Genomic DNA, 14,534 nt, shown 5'->3' on the forward strand with positions numbered 1-14,534 from the left:
GCTCGGCTCCGGAGGAGCCGGAGGACCCGGTGTCCCCCCAGCCCACCCCCCGGAAGCCAGCGCCCCCCACCGGGCTGCTCGTCACGGTCCCATCGCTCTCCTCTCGGGGACACGAGACGCGGAGCCGCAGCGCGGGAAACAGAAGAAGAAGAAGAAGAAGAAGCACGAGAGTGAAGGAAGTAACGCGCTGGCTGAGCTCCGCCTCGCGCCCCGCGACGGTCTCAACTCCGGAGCTTCCAGCTGCTCCGCCGCCGCGCGCCTCGCGGCCGCGCGCACACGCACATCTGTGTGTGTGTGTGTGTGTGTGTGTGTGTGTGTGTGTGTGTGTGTGTGTGTGTGTGTGTGTGTGTGTGTTCTCATGAGATATTGACTTATTTCTATAAAATGTTTGCTTTTCTAAATTTTGTCTTTCATATTGTAAATTAAATAATCTAATGATGACCTATTGATTGATTTGTCTTTATTCCATTTTCACATTCAAATGTCTAATTGTCAACATGTTTCTGTGATTAAAGTTGTAAATGTTGTTCCTCTTTATAAAAAGACTTTATGGGGGTCAGAGGTCAGGGACAGTTCAAATGTCCTCCGTCGTCCCTGATTGATCGTCACACAGAGAAGAGATTTCTTTAACCACTTCACCTGCAGCCACCTGATATCATCCTCACAGCCGATCACTTCATCTGAAACTTAATCTGAAATCATCCGGGAATTTAATCTGAAAGTATCCAGAATTATTCCAGGTTGAACACGTGTGAAAGTCGACAATCCCTCAGTTTTTCTTTCTTCACTTTTTGAGTTTTCTGGATTAAATAATCTGAATGAAAGGAAGAGGGGAAAGGAGAGACTTTTCTCTCTGAGGTGATGAGAGGAATAATCTCTGTTTCTGGTCTGTGTGCACCCTCTGCTGGTCAACTAGTGGAACTGCAGCTCCGCTTCAATCAAACTACTTTCTCTGAAAGAAAAAAAAGGATAATTTGAATTCAAATAAAAGATATTTTAAATACTAAAATGTTTAATAAATGGGAAAAAAACTTTGAAATTGTCAAAACAAAAATATCAGAGTTTATTTGAGATAAAATAATGTCAAACACAGTGATTCTTTAAAGTTCAGATGTTTTAAAAATGATGAAAGAACATACTTTTTGGAAGGTCGCCCCCTGGTGGTTGTTTGCATAAACTGCGAACACGATTCAGGTGAAACTTCAAGGAACCAAAACTTTACTTTTCTGCTTCAAACCTCTGAGTTTACCTGTAAAACTCATTTTGAATCATCTCGAAGTTTAATCTGAAATCTTAAAGTCTAACGCCACCGCTGTGTGAGTGTCGGGCAGTCAACCAAGGAGCAGGTGAAGTCTGCTTCAAGCTGACGAGCAGGCGAAGTTAGTTTCCAGCCGACGAGAAGGCGAAGTTAGTTTCCAGCTGATAAACACGTCGGCTGTAACTACACAACCTGCCAACAACAACAACAACAACAAATGGTTCCGACACGCCAACATTAGCTAGTCTCAAACTAGCGTGAAACCTTGGAGTAGCTCAAACTAGCTTTAGCCTAAAACTCGCTGAGCATTAGTTTGAAGCTTGGCTCGTTCTCGCTCAAAGCTAGCTTGAAACAGCCGGAGACACCGACGAAACTAGCCAGAGGCGAGCCTGAAGCTCAGAAGTAATCCGATACCAGCCTGAAACAAGTTCAACTTTAACCATAAACTGGTCCAGAGCCAACTGTAAACCAGACCAAAACTAGTCTGAAGCTGGTCCAAAACTAGTATGAAGCTGGTCCAAAACTAGTCTGAAGCTGGTCCAAAACTAGCCTGAAGCTGGTCCAAAACTAGTCTGAAGCTGGTCCAAAGCTGGTATGAAGCTGGTCCAAAACTAGTCTGAAGCTGGTCCAAAACTAGTCTGAAGCTGGTCCAAAACTAGTCTGAAGCTGGTCCAAAACTAGCCTGAAGCTGGTCCAAAACTAGTCTGAAGCTGGTCCAAAGCTGGTATGAAGCTGGTCCAAAACTAGTCTGAAGCTGGTCCAAAACTAGCCTGAAGCTGGTCCAAAACTAGTCTGAAGCTGGTCCAAAGCTGGTATGAAGCTGGTCCAAATCTAACCTGAAGCTGGTCCAAAACTAGTCTGAAGCTGGTCCAAAGCTGGTATGAAGCTGGTCCAAAACTAGTCTGAAGCTGGTCCAAAACTAGTCTGAAGCTGGTCCAAAGCTGGTATGAAGCTGGTCCAAATCTAACCTGAAGCTGGTCCAAAACTAGTCTGAAGCTGGTCCAAAGCTGGTATGAAGCTGGTCCAAAACTAGTCTGAAGCTGGTCCAAAACTAGTCTGAAGCTGGTCCAAAACTGGTATGAAGCTGGTCCAAAACTAGTCTGAAGCTGGTCCAAAACTAGTCTGAAGCTGGTCCAAAACTAGTCTGAAGCTGGTCCAAAGCTGGTATGAAGCTGGTCCAAATCTAACCTGAAGCTGGTCCAAAACTAGTCTGAAGCTGGTCCAAAGCTGGTATGAAGCTGGTCCAAAACTAGTCTGAAGCTGGTCCAAAACTAGTCTGAAGCTGGTCCAAAACTGGTATGAAGCTGGTCCAAAACTAGTCTGAAGCTGGTCCAAAACTAGTCTGAAGCTGGTCCAAAACTAGTCTGAAGCTGGTCCAAAGCTGGTATGAAGTTGGTCCAAATCTAACCTGAAGCTGGTCCAAAACTAGTCTGAAGCTGGTCCAAAGCTGGTATGAAGCTGGTCCAAAACTAGTCTGAAGCTGGTCCAAAACTAGTCTGAAGCTGGTCCAAAACTAGTATGAAACTGGTCCAAAACGAGTATGAAGCTGGTCCAAAACTAGTATGAAACTGGTCCAAAACTAGTCTGAAGCTGGTCCAAAGCTGGTATGAAGCTGGTCCAAATCTAACCTGAAGCTGGTCCAAAACTAGTCTGAAGCTGGTCCAAAGCTGGTATGAAGCTGGTCCAAAACTAGTCTGAAGCTGGTCCAAAACTAGTCTGAAGCTGGTCCAAAGCTGGTATGAAGCTGGTCCAAATCTAACCTGAAGCTGGTCCAAAACTAGTCTGAAGCTGGTCCAAAACTAGTCTGAAGCTGGTCCAAAACTAGTCTGAAGCTGGTCCAAAGCTGGTATGAAGCTGGTCCAAATCTAGTCTGAAGCTGGTCCAAAACTAGTCTGAAGCTGGTCCAAAGCTGGTATGAAGCTGATCCAAATCTAGTCTGAAGCTGGTCCAAAACTAGTCTGAAGCTGGTCCAAAGCTGGTATGAAGCTGATCCAAAACTAGTCTGAAGCTGGTCCAAAACTAGTATGAAACTGGTCCAAAACTAGTCTGAAGCTGGTCCAAAACTAGTCTGAAGCTGGTCCAAAGCTGGTATGAAGCTGGTCCAAAACTAGTCTGAAGCTGGTCCAAAGCTGGTATGAAGCTGGTCCAAAACTAGTCTGAAGCTGGTCCAAAACTAGTATGAAGCTGGTCCAAAACTAGTTTGAAGCTGGTCCAAAACTAGTCTGAAGCTGGTCCAAAGCTGGTATGAAGCTGGTCCAAAACTAGTCTGAAGCTGGTCCAAAACTAGTCTGAAGCTGGTCCAAAACTAGTCTGAAGCTGGTCCAAAGCTGGTATGAAGCTGGTCCAAATCTAACCTGAAGCTGGTCCAAAACTAGTCTGAAGCTGGTCCAAAACTAGTCTGAAGCTGGTCCAAAACTAGTCTGAAGCTGGTCCAAAGCTGGTATGAAGCTGGTCCAAAACTAGTCTGAAGCTGGTCCAAAACTGGTATGAAGCTGGTCCAAATCTAACCTGAAGCTGGTCCAAAACTAGTCTGAAGCTGGTCCAAAGCTGGTATGAAGCTGGTCCAAAACTAGTCTGAAGCTGGTCCAAAACTAGTCTGAAGCTGGTCCAAAACTAGTATGAAACTGGTCCAAAACTAGTCTGAAGCTGGTCCAAAACTAGTCTGAAGCTGGTCCAAAACTAGTATGAAGCTGGTCCAAAACTAGTCTGAAGCTGGTCCAAAACTAGCCTGAAGCTGGTCCAAAGCTGGTATGAAGCTGGTCCAAATCTAACCTGAAGCTGGTCCAAAACTAGTCTGAAGCTGGTCCAAAGCTGGTATGAAGCTGGTCCAAAGCTGGTATGAAGCTAATTAATTAATTTGGCTTTTTGAATAAAAACAAAGAAATAAAGACGAAGCGCCGTCACGTCGTCTAATCCAGTTTTTATTTCCTGGGAAGAAAATGAAACACGATCAAATTAAAGAGAAAACAGAATAGCGTCGCGTTCTCGCTTCGTTTGTACACAAACTAAATATGTCACGCTATGCTAGCAGGTAAGTAAAGTCAAACCGAGAGGTTAAAGAACGTCGTACACAAAGTTTCCGTTGTTCTCGTTAGAACTCAAAACTGAAAAGAAACAACTTTTTCCTCCAAAAGTTATCAAAAAGAAGAACCAGCCACCATTTTGTTTGTTTTCTCCTTTACTGCATTCTCATTGGAGCAGACCTGAGGGGGCGTGGTCGTGGGGGTGGGGGTGGGGGGGTTAGCATAGTTAAGTGTTTAGAGGGGTTTCCACGGGAATCAACTTCTTGGCTAAGCTAACGCTTCAAAGGAACCACCTTTAATAACGAAGTCAAAGGAAGCTAGCCTGCTGGCCTGGTCAGGGTGGTGTTACCACTTCACACCAGCAGAGGGAGCGTTGAGTCACTTTTTACGCTTTCAGTGTGAGAACAGAGAACTTTCTGCTGAGCTCAAACGATGTAGTACAGAAAAGTACTACACAAAGGCTAACCAGCTAGCCCCAATTCGAACTCTGGTGTAATACCTCCACGTACCAGTAGATGGTGCATTGAGTCACTTTGCTGCTGGTTTCAATCAATTTCCAACAATAAAAATTTGCTAATGACCTGAAGATGATCGTGACGTAGCACAGAAATGTAGTGAGGGTAACGGCCTGACACTTCTTGTAGAACCCCTCTCTACCAGCAGGTCGTGCATTGAGTCGCTCCAGTCAGAACAGAAGAGCCACGAAAAAACAGAATTTATCCACCAAACAGCGACTCGCTGCTGCCACCCGATGAAAAGAAGAGGTATTACACAAATCAACAAACAGGAAATTGATCCAGGTGGAGAACCCCCGACCCCGCACACACCTCCTCCACCCCCCCCCCCCCGACACGAAGCGAGGATGAATACGCACAGCAGAGTCCAGCACCTCCACATTCGCACGCAGAACGATTTTAATGAAACTAAAAAGTGGAAAACGACTGAAAACGGCGGACGATAAAATGTTGCATTGTGAGATCAAACCCGTCAAGTTAAACGTGAGTTTTTATTGTGACGTGGGTAGAACTTGTGATGTCACATCACGCAGTACCACTTTGTACCACCAGGTGGTGCTAGCTCCCTCTAACGACAGTCGAAGACGTCCCAAAGACGCGCGGCCGGTCCAGTGACTCCACCCGGGTGGAGGACAGGAGTCCCTGGACTGTCCAGTCCCGCTCTCGTTGTGAGCTTTAGCGTTAGCGTCCACCCTGCTGTTCTTAGCGTTAGCATCCACCCTGCTGTTCTTAGCATTAGCGTCCACCCTGCTGTTCTTAGCATGTTCTACTCCTGTTGGACTGATGTCAGACAAGACGCTACAGCGACAATCTTCAGCTTGAGATTAAAAATCCAGAGTGTAGCCGTTAGCTTGCTAGCGTAAGTAGATAAACCTGATGGGCTGAGATGAGATGCTAAAGTGCCTGACGTACCATTTCAGCTAGCAAACTGCTACGGTTCTATGTTAAAGTAATCTGCAGGACAGATTAGATGCTACGCGTACAAGACCGAACAGGCCGCGCCAGCTGGTTAGCATGCTAACATCAGGATCTACAGCAGGTCAATGTAACAAATGTTTTTTTACGGACTGTGCTAATCCATTCTGCTAGCTGTAGCATCCAGTCTGTTCTCTGGTAAACCAACTTTAAGTTACAGGCTATGGCTGTTAGCCTGTTAGCCTCGATGATGGCAGTGACAGACTAAATTCTAGCGCGGCTAACACACTGGCACTTCTCATTAGCATGCTAGTTTAGCATTGAGCTAACTGTTAGCCTCCATAGATTTAAAGATTTATAGGCTTAACCCATATGAAAGGCTAGCTGGCTAGCATGGTTAGCATGCTAATGCAAAACGCTGAAGTGCACGGACTTCACGATTGTTTTGGTTTATTAGCTTGATCTTGTGGGGGCGCAGTTAGCGTGACGCGCAGGGCCTTTAGGGGTGCGGCTAGCGTGACTCGCTACTTCCTCCTGTGGAACAAAGTGAAATTACATCTCAATCAAATCAAAACCGAGTCGTTCTCTTCATTTCGGTGCGTGAAAGTAAGAAAATAACGGTACAAGGGGCAGGTGGGCAGGGCGGGGGTGTGAGTGGGCGGGGCAGAAGGCTGGGATATGGGTGGGGCAGAAGGCTGGGATATGGGTGGGGCAGAAGGCTGGGATATGGGTGGGGTAGTGGGCGGACCCTGCTACAGAGATTTGTTTCTAGTCCGTCACTGAGGTTAGTTCTCGACAGTTCCTTGGTGCGCCCGCGTCAGAGTGAGGCCGGGAGCGGCTGTGTCCTCCGGCAGCCAATCGACCGACAGTACAGGAGGAGGGGGCGGAGCCAGGTGCCTGGGCTTACAACGGGAGTCAGTGATGCTGCAGGTGGAGCAGACAGGAAGAAGGCGGAGCTACAGGTTGAACTCTGACCACATGGGCAGGGCTGATGGGGGAGGGGCACTTGAACCCCCCCCCCCACCCACCCCCCCGCAACTGAATACCGAAAAAAGAAAAACACCTGTGAAGTAAAAAAAAATCCAAATCCAAAGGGTCCAATGTGGGCGGGGCTCAGTGTGTGTGTGTGTGTGTGTGTGTGTGTGTGTGTGTGTGTGTGTGTGTGTGTGCATGTCTGTCCACGCCCCCCCCCCCCCAGTCTCCCAACATCACCGCTCTTAACCCCCCCCAACCCAGCTCCCTGTGTCTGTGAACTCCTGCTCTGTGATTAGCTGGCGCTGTGTGGAGTGGGCGGGACGATCAGGAGCACTCCTCTCCGATTCGCTGGCAGGAGCGGCCCACCTTGCGGTCCAGCTTCACCATCTTGAGGACGGCGTCCTCGCGGCCGCGGCCCAGGTGGTCGAACAGGCAGTCGTGCTGCTCGGGGAGGCGGTGCCGCATGCAGAACACGAAGCCTGGGGGAGGGGGAGGGGGAGGGGCAAAGGGGGCGGGGCAACAGTTACTCAGCTAGCTCCAACATTATTGTCACAGATCTGGATGGTAGCATTAGCATTGTACTTTTAAACTGCAGTGTCAGCATTTTTGTTTGTGGTGTTAGTATTCTTTTTTTAGGCGTTTTGAATATTTGCATGACGCTGCTCCATTAGCATTCACATAGCTCGCGTCTAGTTTCTACATTAGCATTCTTTAATGTAGCATTCACGTGTTGCAGCTATAGCATTTGAGTCATTAGAGGGCATGTTTGGGAGCTTTACAGTCCTGTTGGTACTAGCAGCACACACACACACACACACACACACACACACACACACACACACACACACACACACACACACACACACACACACACACACACACACACACACACACACACACACACACACACACACACACACACACACACACACACACACACCGTACCGCAGCGGCAGCTCCCCAGCTCCTGCTGAACGAGCTCCAGTTTGGTTTGACAGCGAAAACATCGACGACGGTTCTTCTGCTTCACCGACACGACGCCATCTTTGTCCTCCGAACGCACACGCTTCTCAGGCGTCGCCTCACACTCCGAACCCGAGTCTGGGAGTGGGAGGAGCCAGAGCGTGGAAAGAGTCAGTGCGAGGAGTCACAGGAAGTCAGAAGTCATGGAAAGTGGGAGGAGTCACATGAAGTGGGAGGAGTCAGATGAGGGATATTACCTGCATCTCGAAGCCGTTTTGTTGGTGTGCACAGAGTTCCCCGAGCTGTTTGTGTTTCTCCTGCAGCAAGAAAACACCATCACCAACACCATCACCAACACCAACACCATCACCAACACCATCACCATCACCATCACACCCACACACACACACACACACACACACACACCTTCCCTCGTGAACGCCGGCGATGGCTCATTGGTCGCCGGCTGCTCAGGGGGCGGGGACGACGACTGGGATTGGCTACTGCCCGTCTCGAAGACGGCTGATTGGCTGCTGCTGCTCTGGAGGGGAGGGGAGGAGGGGCAGTCGTCCCCCGGCTGATTCTTCTGGACATCTGAGGGGACACACATCACTGTTAGCTTTAGCATCAACCTAACCAGTTGTGTCTGTCCTCATCACCGAGCCCACAACCAAATGCAATCTCTCTGCGTGTCCAAAGTGTTAGCTTTAGCATTAGAATCATCGCGGCCTGCTATTTACTTCCTGCTCACTATTAACCTTAGCATTAGCATTATCCAAACGTATGATGTCTGGCCTGCTTACTGTTAGCTTTAGCATTAGCGGCAACCAAACCAAATGTTTGCTTTATTCTAATGTTCTACTCCCTGATAGCTTTAGCATTAGCAACGTGACACTTGTCTAAAAGGCTGTCTCCATGGAAACGCTGTTCGTGTGCATATAGTTGACAGTCACCGTAATAACAATCCAACTTGGTACTTTTATTTTGACAGTCACCATAATAACAATCCAACTTGGTACTTTTATTTTGACAGTCACCGTAATAACAATCCAACTTGGTACTTTTATTTTGACAGTAACCATAATAACAATCCAACTTGGTACTTTTATTTTGACAGTCACCATAATAACAATCCAACTTGGTACTTTTATTTTGACAGTCACTATAATAACAATCCAACTTGGTACTTTTATTTTGACTGTCACCATAATAACAATCCAACTTGGTACTTTTATTTTGACAGTCACCATAATAACAATCCAACTTGGTACTTTTATTTTGACAGTCACCATAATAACAATCCAACTTGGTGGTCTGTCCCCTAGAACGTCTGTGTTCTCCCAGTGTTCATGTTTAGAGCTCGTTGTTCTCTGCTGGGTGTGTGTGTGTGTGTGTGTGTGTGTGTGTGTGTGTGTGTGTGTGTGTGTGTGTGTGTGTGTGTGTGTGTGTGTGTGTGTGTGTGTGTGTGTGTTTTCAGTACTAAAGATAACCACAGCACCAACTAGTGGACCAACACGGTAACTCCATCGTTTCCAGTGTTTCAGCCGTGTCACCACGGAACTCTTCTGAACTGAAAACACAGAACCGATGTGTTCCTCCTAGACGTCGTGTAAACGTGGTGGAACACGAAGCCGCTGGACGCAGCAGGAGACTCACCAGAGAAGCATTTGGAGCATAAATTCATGGTTTTACTGGACCTGCGGAGGAGAAGAGAGGGAGTCAGCGCTTCCCCGAACATCTGTAATAAACGAGACGCCAGTGACAGCGATGCGTTTCAGGTCTCCGTGTAAAACACAGCATCTCATCCATTCACCAGTTCTCCACTTCCTGAATGTGGAGAAACATTAAATTCACCACATTAAAAAAAAAAGAAGTTTCAAAGGACAGATTCAGTCTCATAACATCATGACCGACACTCTGAAGTGTTCCTGAATGCCTCTCCAATATCAAGCTCTCCACTGTCTTTGAACGCCTCTCCATTGAGAGAAGTTTGGATCAAAAGACGAACTCTTTCATGTGTCCTGAAAAGCCCTTCGAGTCAAGAGTACCAGTGCTCGGATTCCTGGAAACACAGATGTTTGTTTAAAGGACTCTACCAATCTTTCTCACATACAATCTAGCTCATATCGATGCTAACTAGCCTGTCAGGTAGCTACTTCACTGTGTGAAACATTGAGTAGGGAGCGTCTCCTTGGCAACAGACGCTGATTCCCCCTTTGATCTCCTCCATCCGCTTTGTCTGGGACATATTTTCAAAGTTTTTTGGGGATTTATCCAGAAACGTTTCGTCGTTAACGTCCCAAAATCTAATGGATCGGTCCTTGATGACAAATGATGCAATTCGGATGAGTAGTATTTGCGAAAAGTTGGTAAAATACATACAAACAAACCAATAAATAAATTAATAAATAAATAAATACACGTCGACAAAAAACGGAACCTTTCACGCCAACTTCCGATGGCGAAGGCAACAACAGCACCTACTAGTGGACAAACACTACAACACTACGCTAACCACATTGTTTTCAGTGTTTACGCTGTTGCCTTGGAAACGGAGTTCTTTTTCAGAACGCTCGAACAGATTCTAGAGCTCTCGTAAATTCGCCAACAGTCAAATACTTTCTAGAATAGCGACATATCGTAAAAACCCTCAAACAAATTATAGCAGGTTGAGGAATTTTGGGTCAACGGACACGTTCCTGAAGTCTGACAAAACGGAAAACTCACGTTCTATATAGAGCTCTGACCCATTCCAGAATTCTAGAGCTCCAACCCATTCTAGAGCCCCTGACAGCGCGCCGGTGAGGCTAGTTTTGATAGCAAGCAGCTAGCTAGCGCTCATAGCAGCGTCAGGACCTCCCAGCTCGGGGTCCGTGTCGACAGTCTGAAGAAACTGGATCAAAGTTTTCATTGAGGTTGTTACGATGAGCTCAGTTCTGTCCGGCACACCTTTTACTTCACACCCGATATTTTCATCTCGTAGAATCTGCGCCACAATAAAGGAAAACTTTAAAGTTTAAATCTGGAGGTTACTGCTGAACCGGTCCGACCTGCATAGAACCAGACGGTGTAGCGTCCAAAAAACATGTCCTGTAGCGGCTAGCATTAGACCTGTTTTTAAACTAATAACGCCACTTCTGGAGGCGTGGTCACATGACGGCGGATTGCAGTGACCTGAAGGGGGTCAAGGGTCATGTTATCCGTCTCCGACCTCTGGACCACCACGGCCCCAACCAGTGGACGTGGCGGCCACATTCTACAGGACGCTCTATCCAGCCACTGGCACCTGTTGAGGTTCACTGCCTTGCTCAAGGACACTTCGATGTGTGAACCGGAATGCTTGCAGATCGAACCTACAACCTTCCGATAGAACGACGACCACTTTACCAAGCGAGCTACAGCTGCCCGACAGCCCCCAGCCCCCGCGCCCGACAGCCCTCGCCCGACAGCCCCCGCGCCCGACAGCCCCACGCCCCACAGCCCCCGCGCCCGAGAGCCCCCGCGCCCAACAGCCCCCGCGCCCGACAGCCCCCAGCCCCCGCGCCCGACAGCCCTCGCCCGACAGCCCCACGCCCGACAGCCCCCGCGCCCTGAAGTACGAAACCCCGGCTTACGAACGCTAACAGCCTAGCTTTGAGGCTAATGCTAGTTTGCTATCTTTCGTGGCAGAATCAGCAGTATCTGAGCTCGGGTCTCGATGTTGAAGAAACGTGTTAAGCTGATTTTCAGCGTTATCTCCTCGGTTGGTGCGGCCGGCTGGAGCCCCCTGCCGGCCATGTTTGGGCCGCGGGCCTCATGTTTGACAGCTCCGGAGGCACTTGCTTCTCATAAATCATCCCAGGAGTAGGAACGTCATATCCTGGCCTTACAAACCGACTTAACCCCCCCCCGGACCCTCGTTAAAACCCCCGACGGGACGCCGGGACGCCAGGAACCCCCCCTCCGCCCCCCAACCCTCCAGACGGCCGCAGACATGAGCTTGTTTTCGGCTTTATTCCCCGTCACGTTCCCAACCCCCCACCCGGGCCCGCACAACAACAATGGCTCCGAGTTGGGGCAGATTTGCTCCACTTTGGGGCAGTTTGTGGCAGGGTGGACACTCACCCCCAGAAGCCGCAGGGGCACCTGGGCGGCAGGCCGGGGGCTTCGCTCCGCAGGCCGGGGGCTTCGCTCCGCTGGCCGGGGGCTTCGCTCCGCTCGCTGGCGTCTCCCATGACTCAAAGCGCAACGCGACGGTCCGAGGCCTGCTCGAGGAACCAGGAAAAACACATCCAGCGGGGGCAGGGTGGAGGAACACAATGGAGAAAATAAAACTAAATTAAAAAAAACGACTGGTTTGTTTTTCTGTTTTAAGGTCCAGACGTCTGGGCGGAGCTGGACTCGAACCCGATCCGTCCGGGTCGGAACAGCGATCAGCTGGACGGGCGGAGCGGACCACCATCCAACGCACCGCGGAAGATGTGGGGGGGGGGGGTTGTTGTTTAGGAGGACACGCACACGGGGTGAAAACTACCGGAAACTGGCGGTAGAAAGATGTCACAGGACTACAGAGACGGCAAATGTGTCTGAAGGGACGACAGGAGACAGGAGTCTGAGGACAGAGTGTAAAGACACCCCCCCCCGCAACAATCGACCGGTCCACTGGAACCGGAAGTCCCTCCATCACACCGACCGTGTCAATATTAGACGAACAAAGTGAATTAAACACACAAAAACAACAAAATTACGAAGAGACATATAACAAACACAGAGGCGATAATGAGAGGAAGGAGGGATTTTAAAAACAGGAGAAACCAAGATTTTAATTCACTTCACTAATCTCACCGTTTTCACTGAGAACCACCATGAAAAGGACTTTTTGACTTTAGAGACACAAAAACACCAAAGACACGACGCGAAATGACCAGAAAGAGGTTCCAGACGTCTTCTGAGACATGATTTTACAATTAACAGCCATAAAGTCAAGATAAGATTTTAAAAACACTTTGAAACACAATGATCATAAAACACACTGAAAAACTATAAAACACACTGAAAAACTATAAAACACACTGAATGACCTTATAGACAGAAACTTTGTTTTTCACGTGTTGTTCTAACATTGTGTTTGTATTTCTGTGTGTGTGTGGGGGGGGGGGGGGGGGGGGTTGCATCGTTTTCAGTTTTTTATGACTTTTTTCTTTGTATCTTTTCATGGTTTCTATGATGTTTTTGTAGTTTTGCATAGTTTTGTGTTGTTGTGTTGTGAGTTAGAGAAAGACATCAGAAGCCGTTTGTTGTTTCACATTTTTATCAGGCGAACTTTGAAGAGGCAGTGAAATGCAGAAACACACACACACACACACACACACACACACACACACACACACACACACACACACACACACACACACACACACACACACACACGGAGGGATCCTGAGTCCAGTTGAAGGAGAACATGCAAACAGCAGTTACTTAGTTACTTCTCCAAAAACGTATCAGTAACTTTACTTAGTTACTGCAAAATAAAAACAAGCTAAATCAAGCTGGTAAAGTTACTCTGATGTTACTTACTAGTTACTTTGTAGTCAATTACTAGTTAGTCACTCGCCATCTTCCTTAAAAATGATTCAAGTTACTTTAATGCTTCAATTTGAAAGAAAAGTAACTAATTTACAATAGAACATGATTTAGTGTAATCTATTACAGTTTGAAGATACTTCTCTGCAAAGGAGTAGTTACTGCAATGCAGTGGAGTGACGTGATAAGTTATTACAAGTACAATGTATAGTTAGCCTTGCAGTTTGACGTTACTTCTTGAAAAAGTAGTGTACATTTAATAGTTACTGCAAATAACTAACTTTACTTAGTTACTTCTATGTAACTAGTAACATTACCTTTTGGACTACCAAATTATTTAAAAAATAAAGTAGTTACTCTGGTATATAGTAAAAGATTAGTTATTAGTTACTCAATTAAAAATAGAGTAATTCTTTACTGGTTCCTTGAGTAAAATGTTACTTGTGTTGATTCAGGATAGATTACAAGTACTTAAAACATTAGTTACCCTCCCAAGTCACTAAAGATGAAAAGGAACTTTGTCAAAATACTTCCATTTTGCTTTGTAATCCATTACTCTTGAGCAGTATTTTAAAAGTATCATTAAAAAAGTAATTTTTTTGCAGTAAGCATAAATTACTAGTTACTTTAGTTACTTCGTAGTCACTCGCAGATGCCCTTCATTGCATCAAATCCCGTTTAGTAACTGATTATTTACAAGTTACTTGGCATAGCATGCTATCCTTCAGGTAACTGGGGAAGATACTCCAGTAACTTTCCAACAAGGTAACTAATAAATACCATTAAAGGAACAAGGTCAAGTAACTTTTGTTCAGGAAGGAACTTGTAACTGTGATACCTAACTTTACCATCTGATACATTAGTGCTAATGCTAGCAGGGCTGAGGCTTTGCTCTTAGCATGTGTCGCATTGTGATGATGTCACATACCTGCGCCGTTACGTGGCGTTCACAACCCCGCCTACACTGTAAGCGGTGGAGCCGCGCAACAGATTTGGGTCTGGGTACGCTTTACTGTACCACACTGTACTAGGTCAGGGTTCAGGTTACTGAACCGCACAGTAACCCCGAGATCCGCCGGTATCCCAGAGAACCGCCGGTATCCCAGAGAACAGTCGGTATACCAGAGAACCGTCGGTATCCCAGAGAACCGCCGGTATACCAGAGAACCGTCGGTATCCCAGAGAACCGGCGGTATACCAGAGAACCGCCGGTATCCCAGAGAACCGTCGGTATACCAGAGAACCGTCGGTATCCCAGAGAACCGTCGGTATCCCAGAGAACCGTCGGTATCCCAGAGAACCGCCGGTATCCCAGAGAACCGC

General features: G+C 47.3%; 1 protein-coding gene across 1 annotated transcript; it reads right to left on the reverse strand.

The window, feature by feature from the left end:
* Positions 1 to 4,165: 4,165 nt before the first annotated feature.
* LOC308126694 (AN1-type zinc finger protein 3 homolog) lies at positions 4,166 to 12,075 on the reverse strand. Its single transcript, XM_080491251.1, has 6 exons — positions 11,754 to 12,075; positions 9,306 to 9,346; positions 8,076 to 8,243; positions 7,907 to 7,966; positions 7,632 to 7,787; positions 4,166 to 7,165 (listed from the first exon to the last, which is right to left on the reverse strand). Exons 1-6 carry the CDS (start codon positions 11,861 to 11,863, stop codon positions 7,011 to 7,013), a joined length of 690 nt encoding a protein of 229 aa, XP_080347377.1. The 5' UTR covers positions 11,864 to 12,075; the 3' UTR covers positions 4,166 to 7,010.
* Between the last annotated feature and the right edge of the window lie 2,459 nt (positions 12,076 to 14,534).

The sequence above is a fragment of the Lipophrys pholis genome (genome assembly GCF_963383615.2).
Source record: "Lipophrys pholis genome assembly, chromosome: 21".
Taxonomy (NCBI): domain Eukaryota; kingdom Metazoa; phylum Chordata; class Actinopteri; order Blenniiformes; family Blenniidae; genus Lipophrys; species Lipophrys pholis.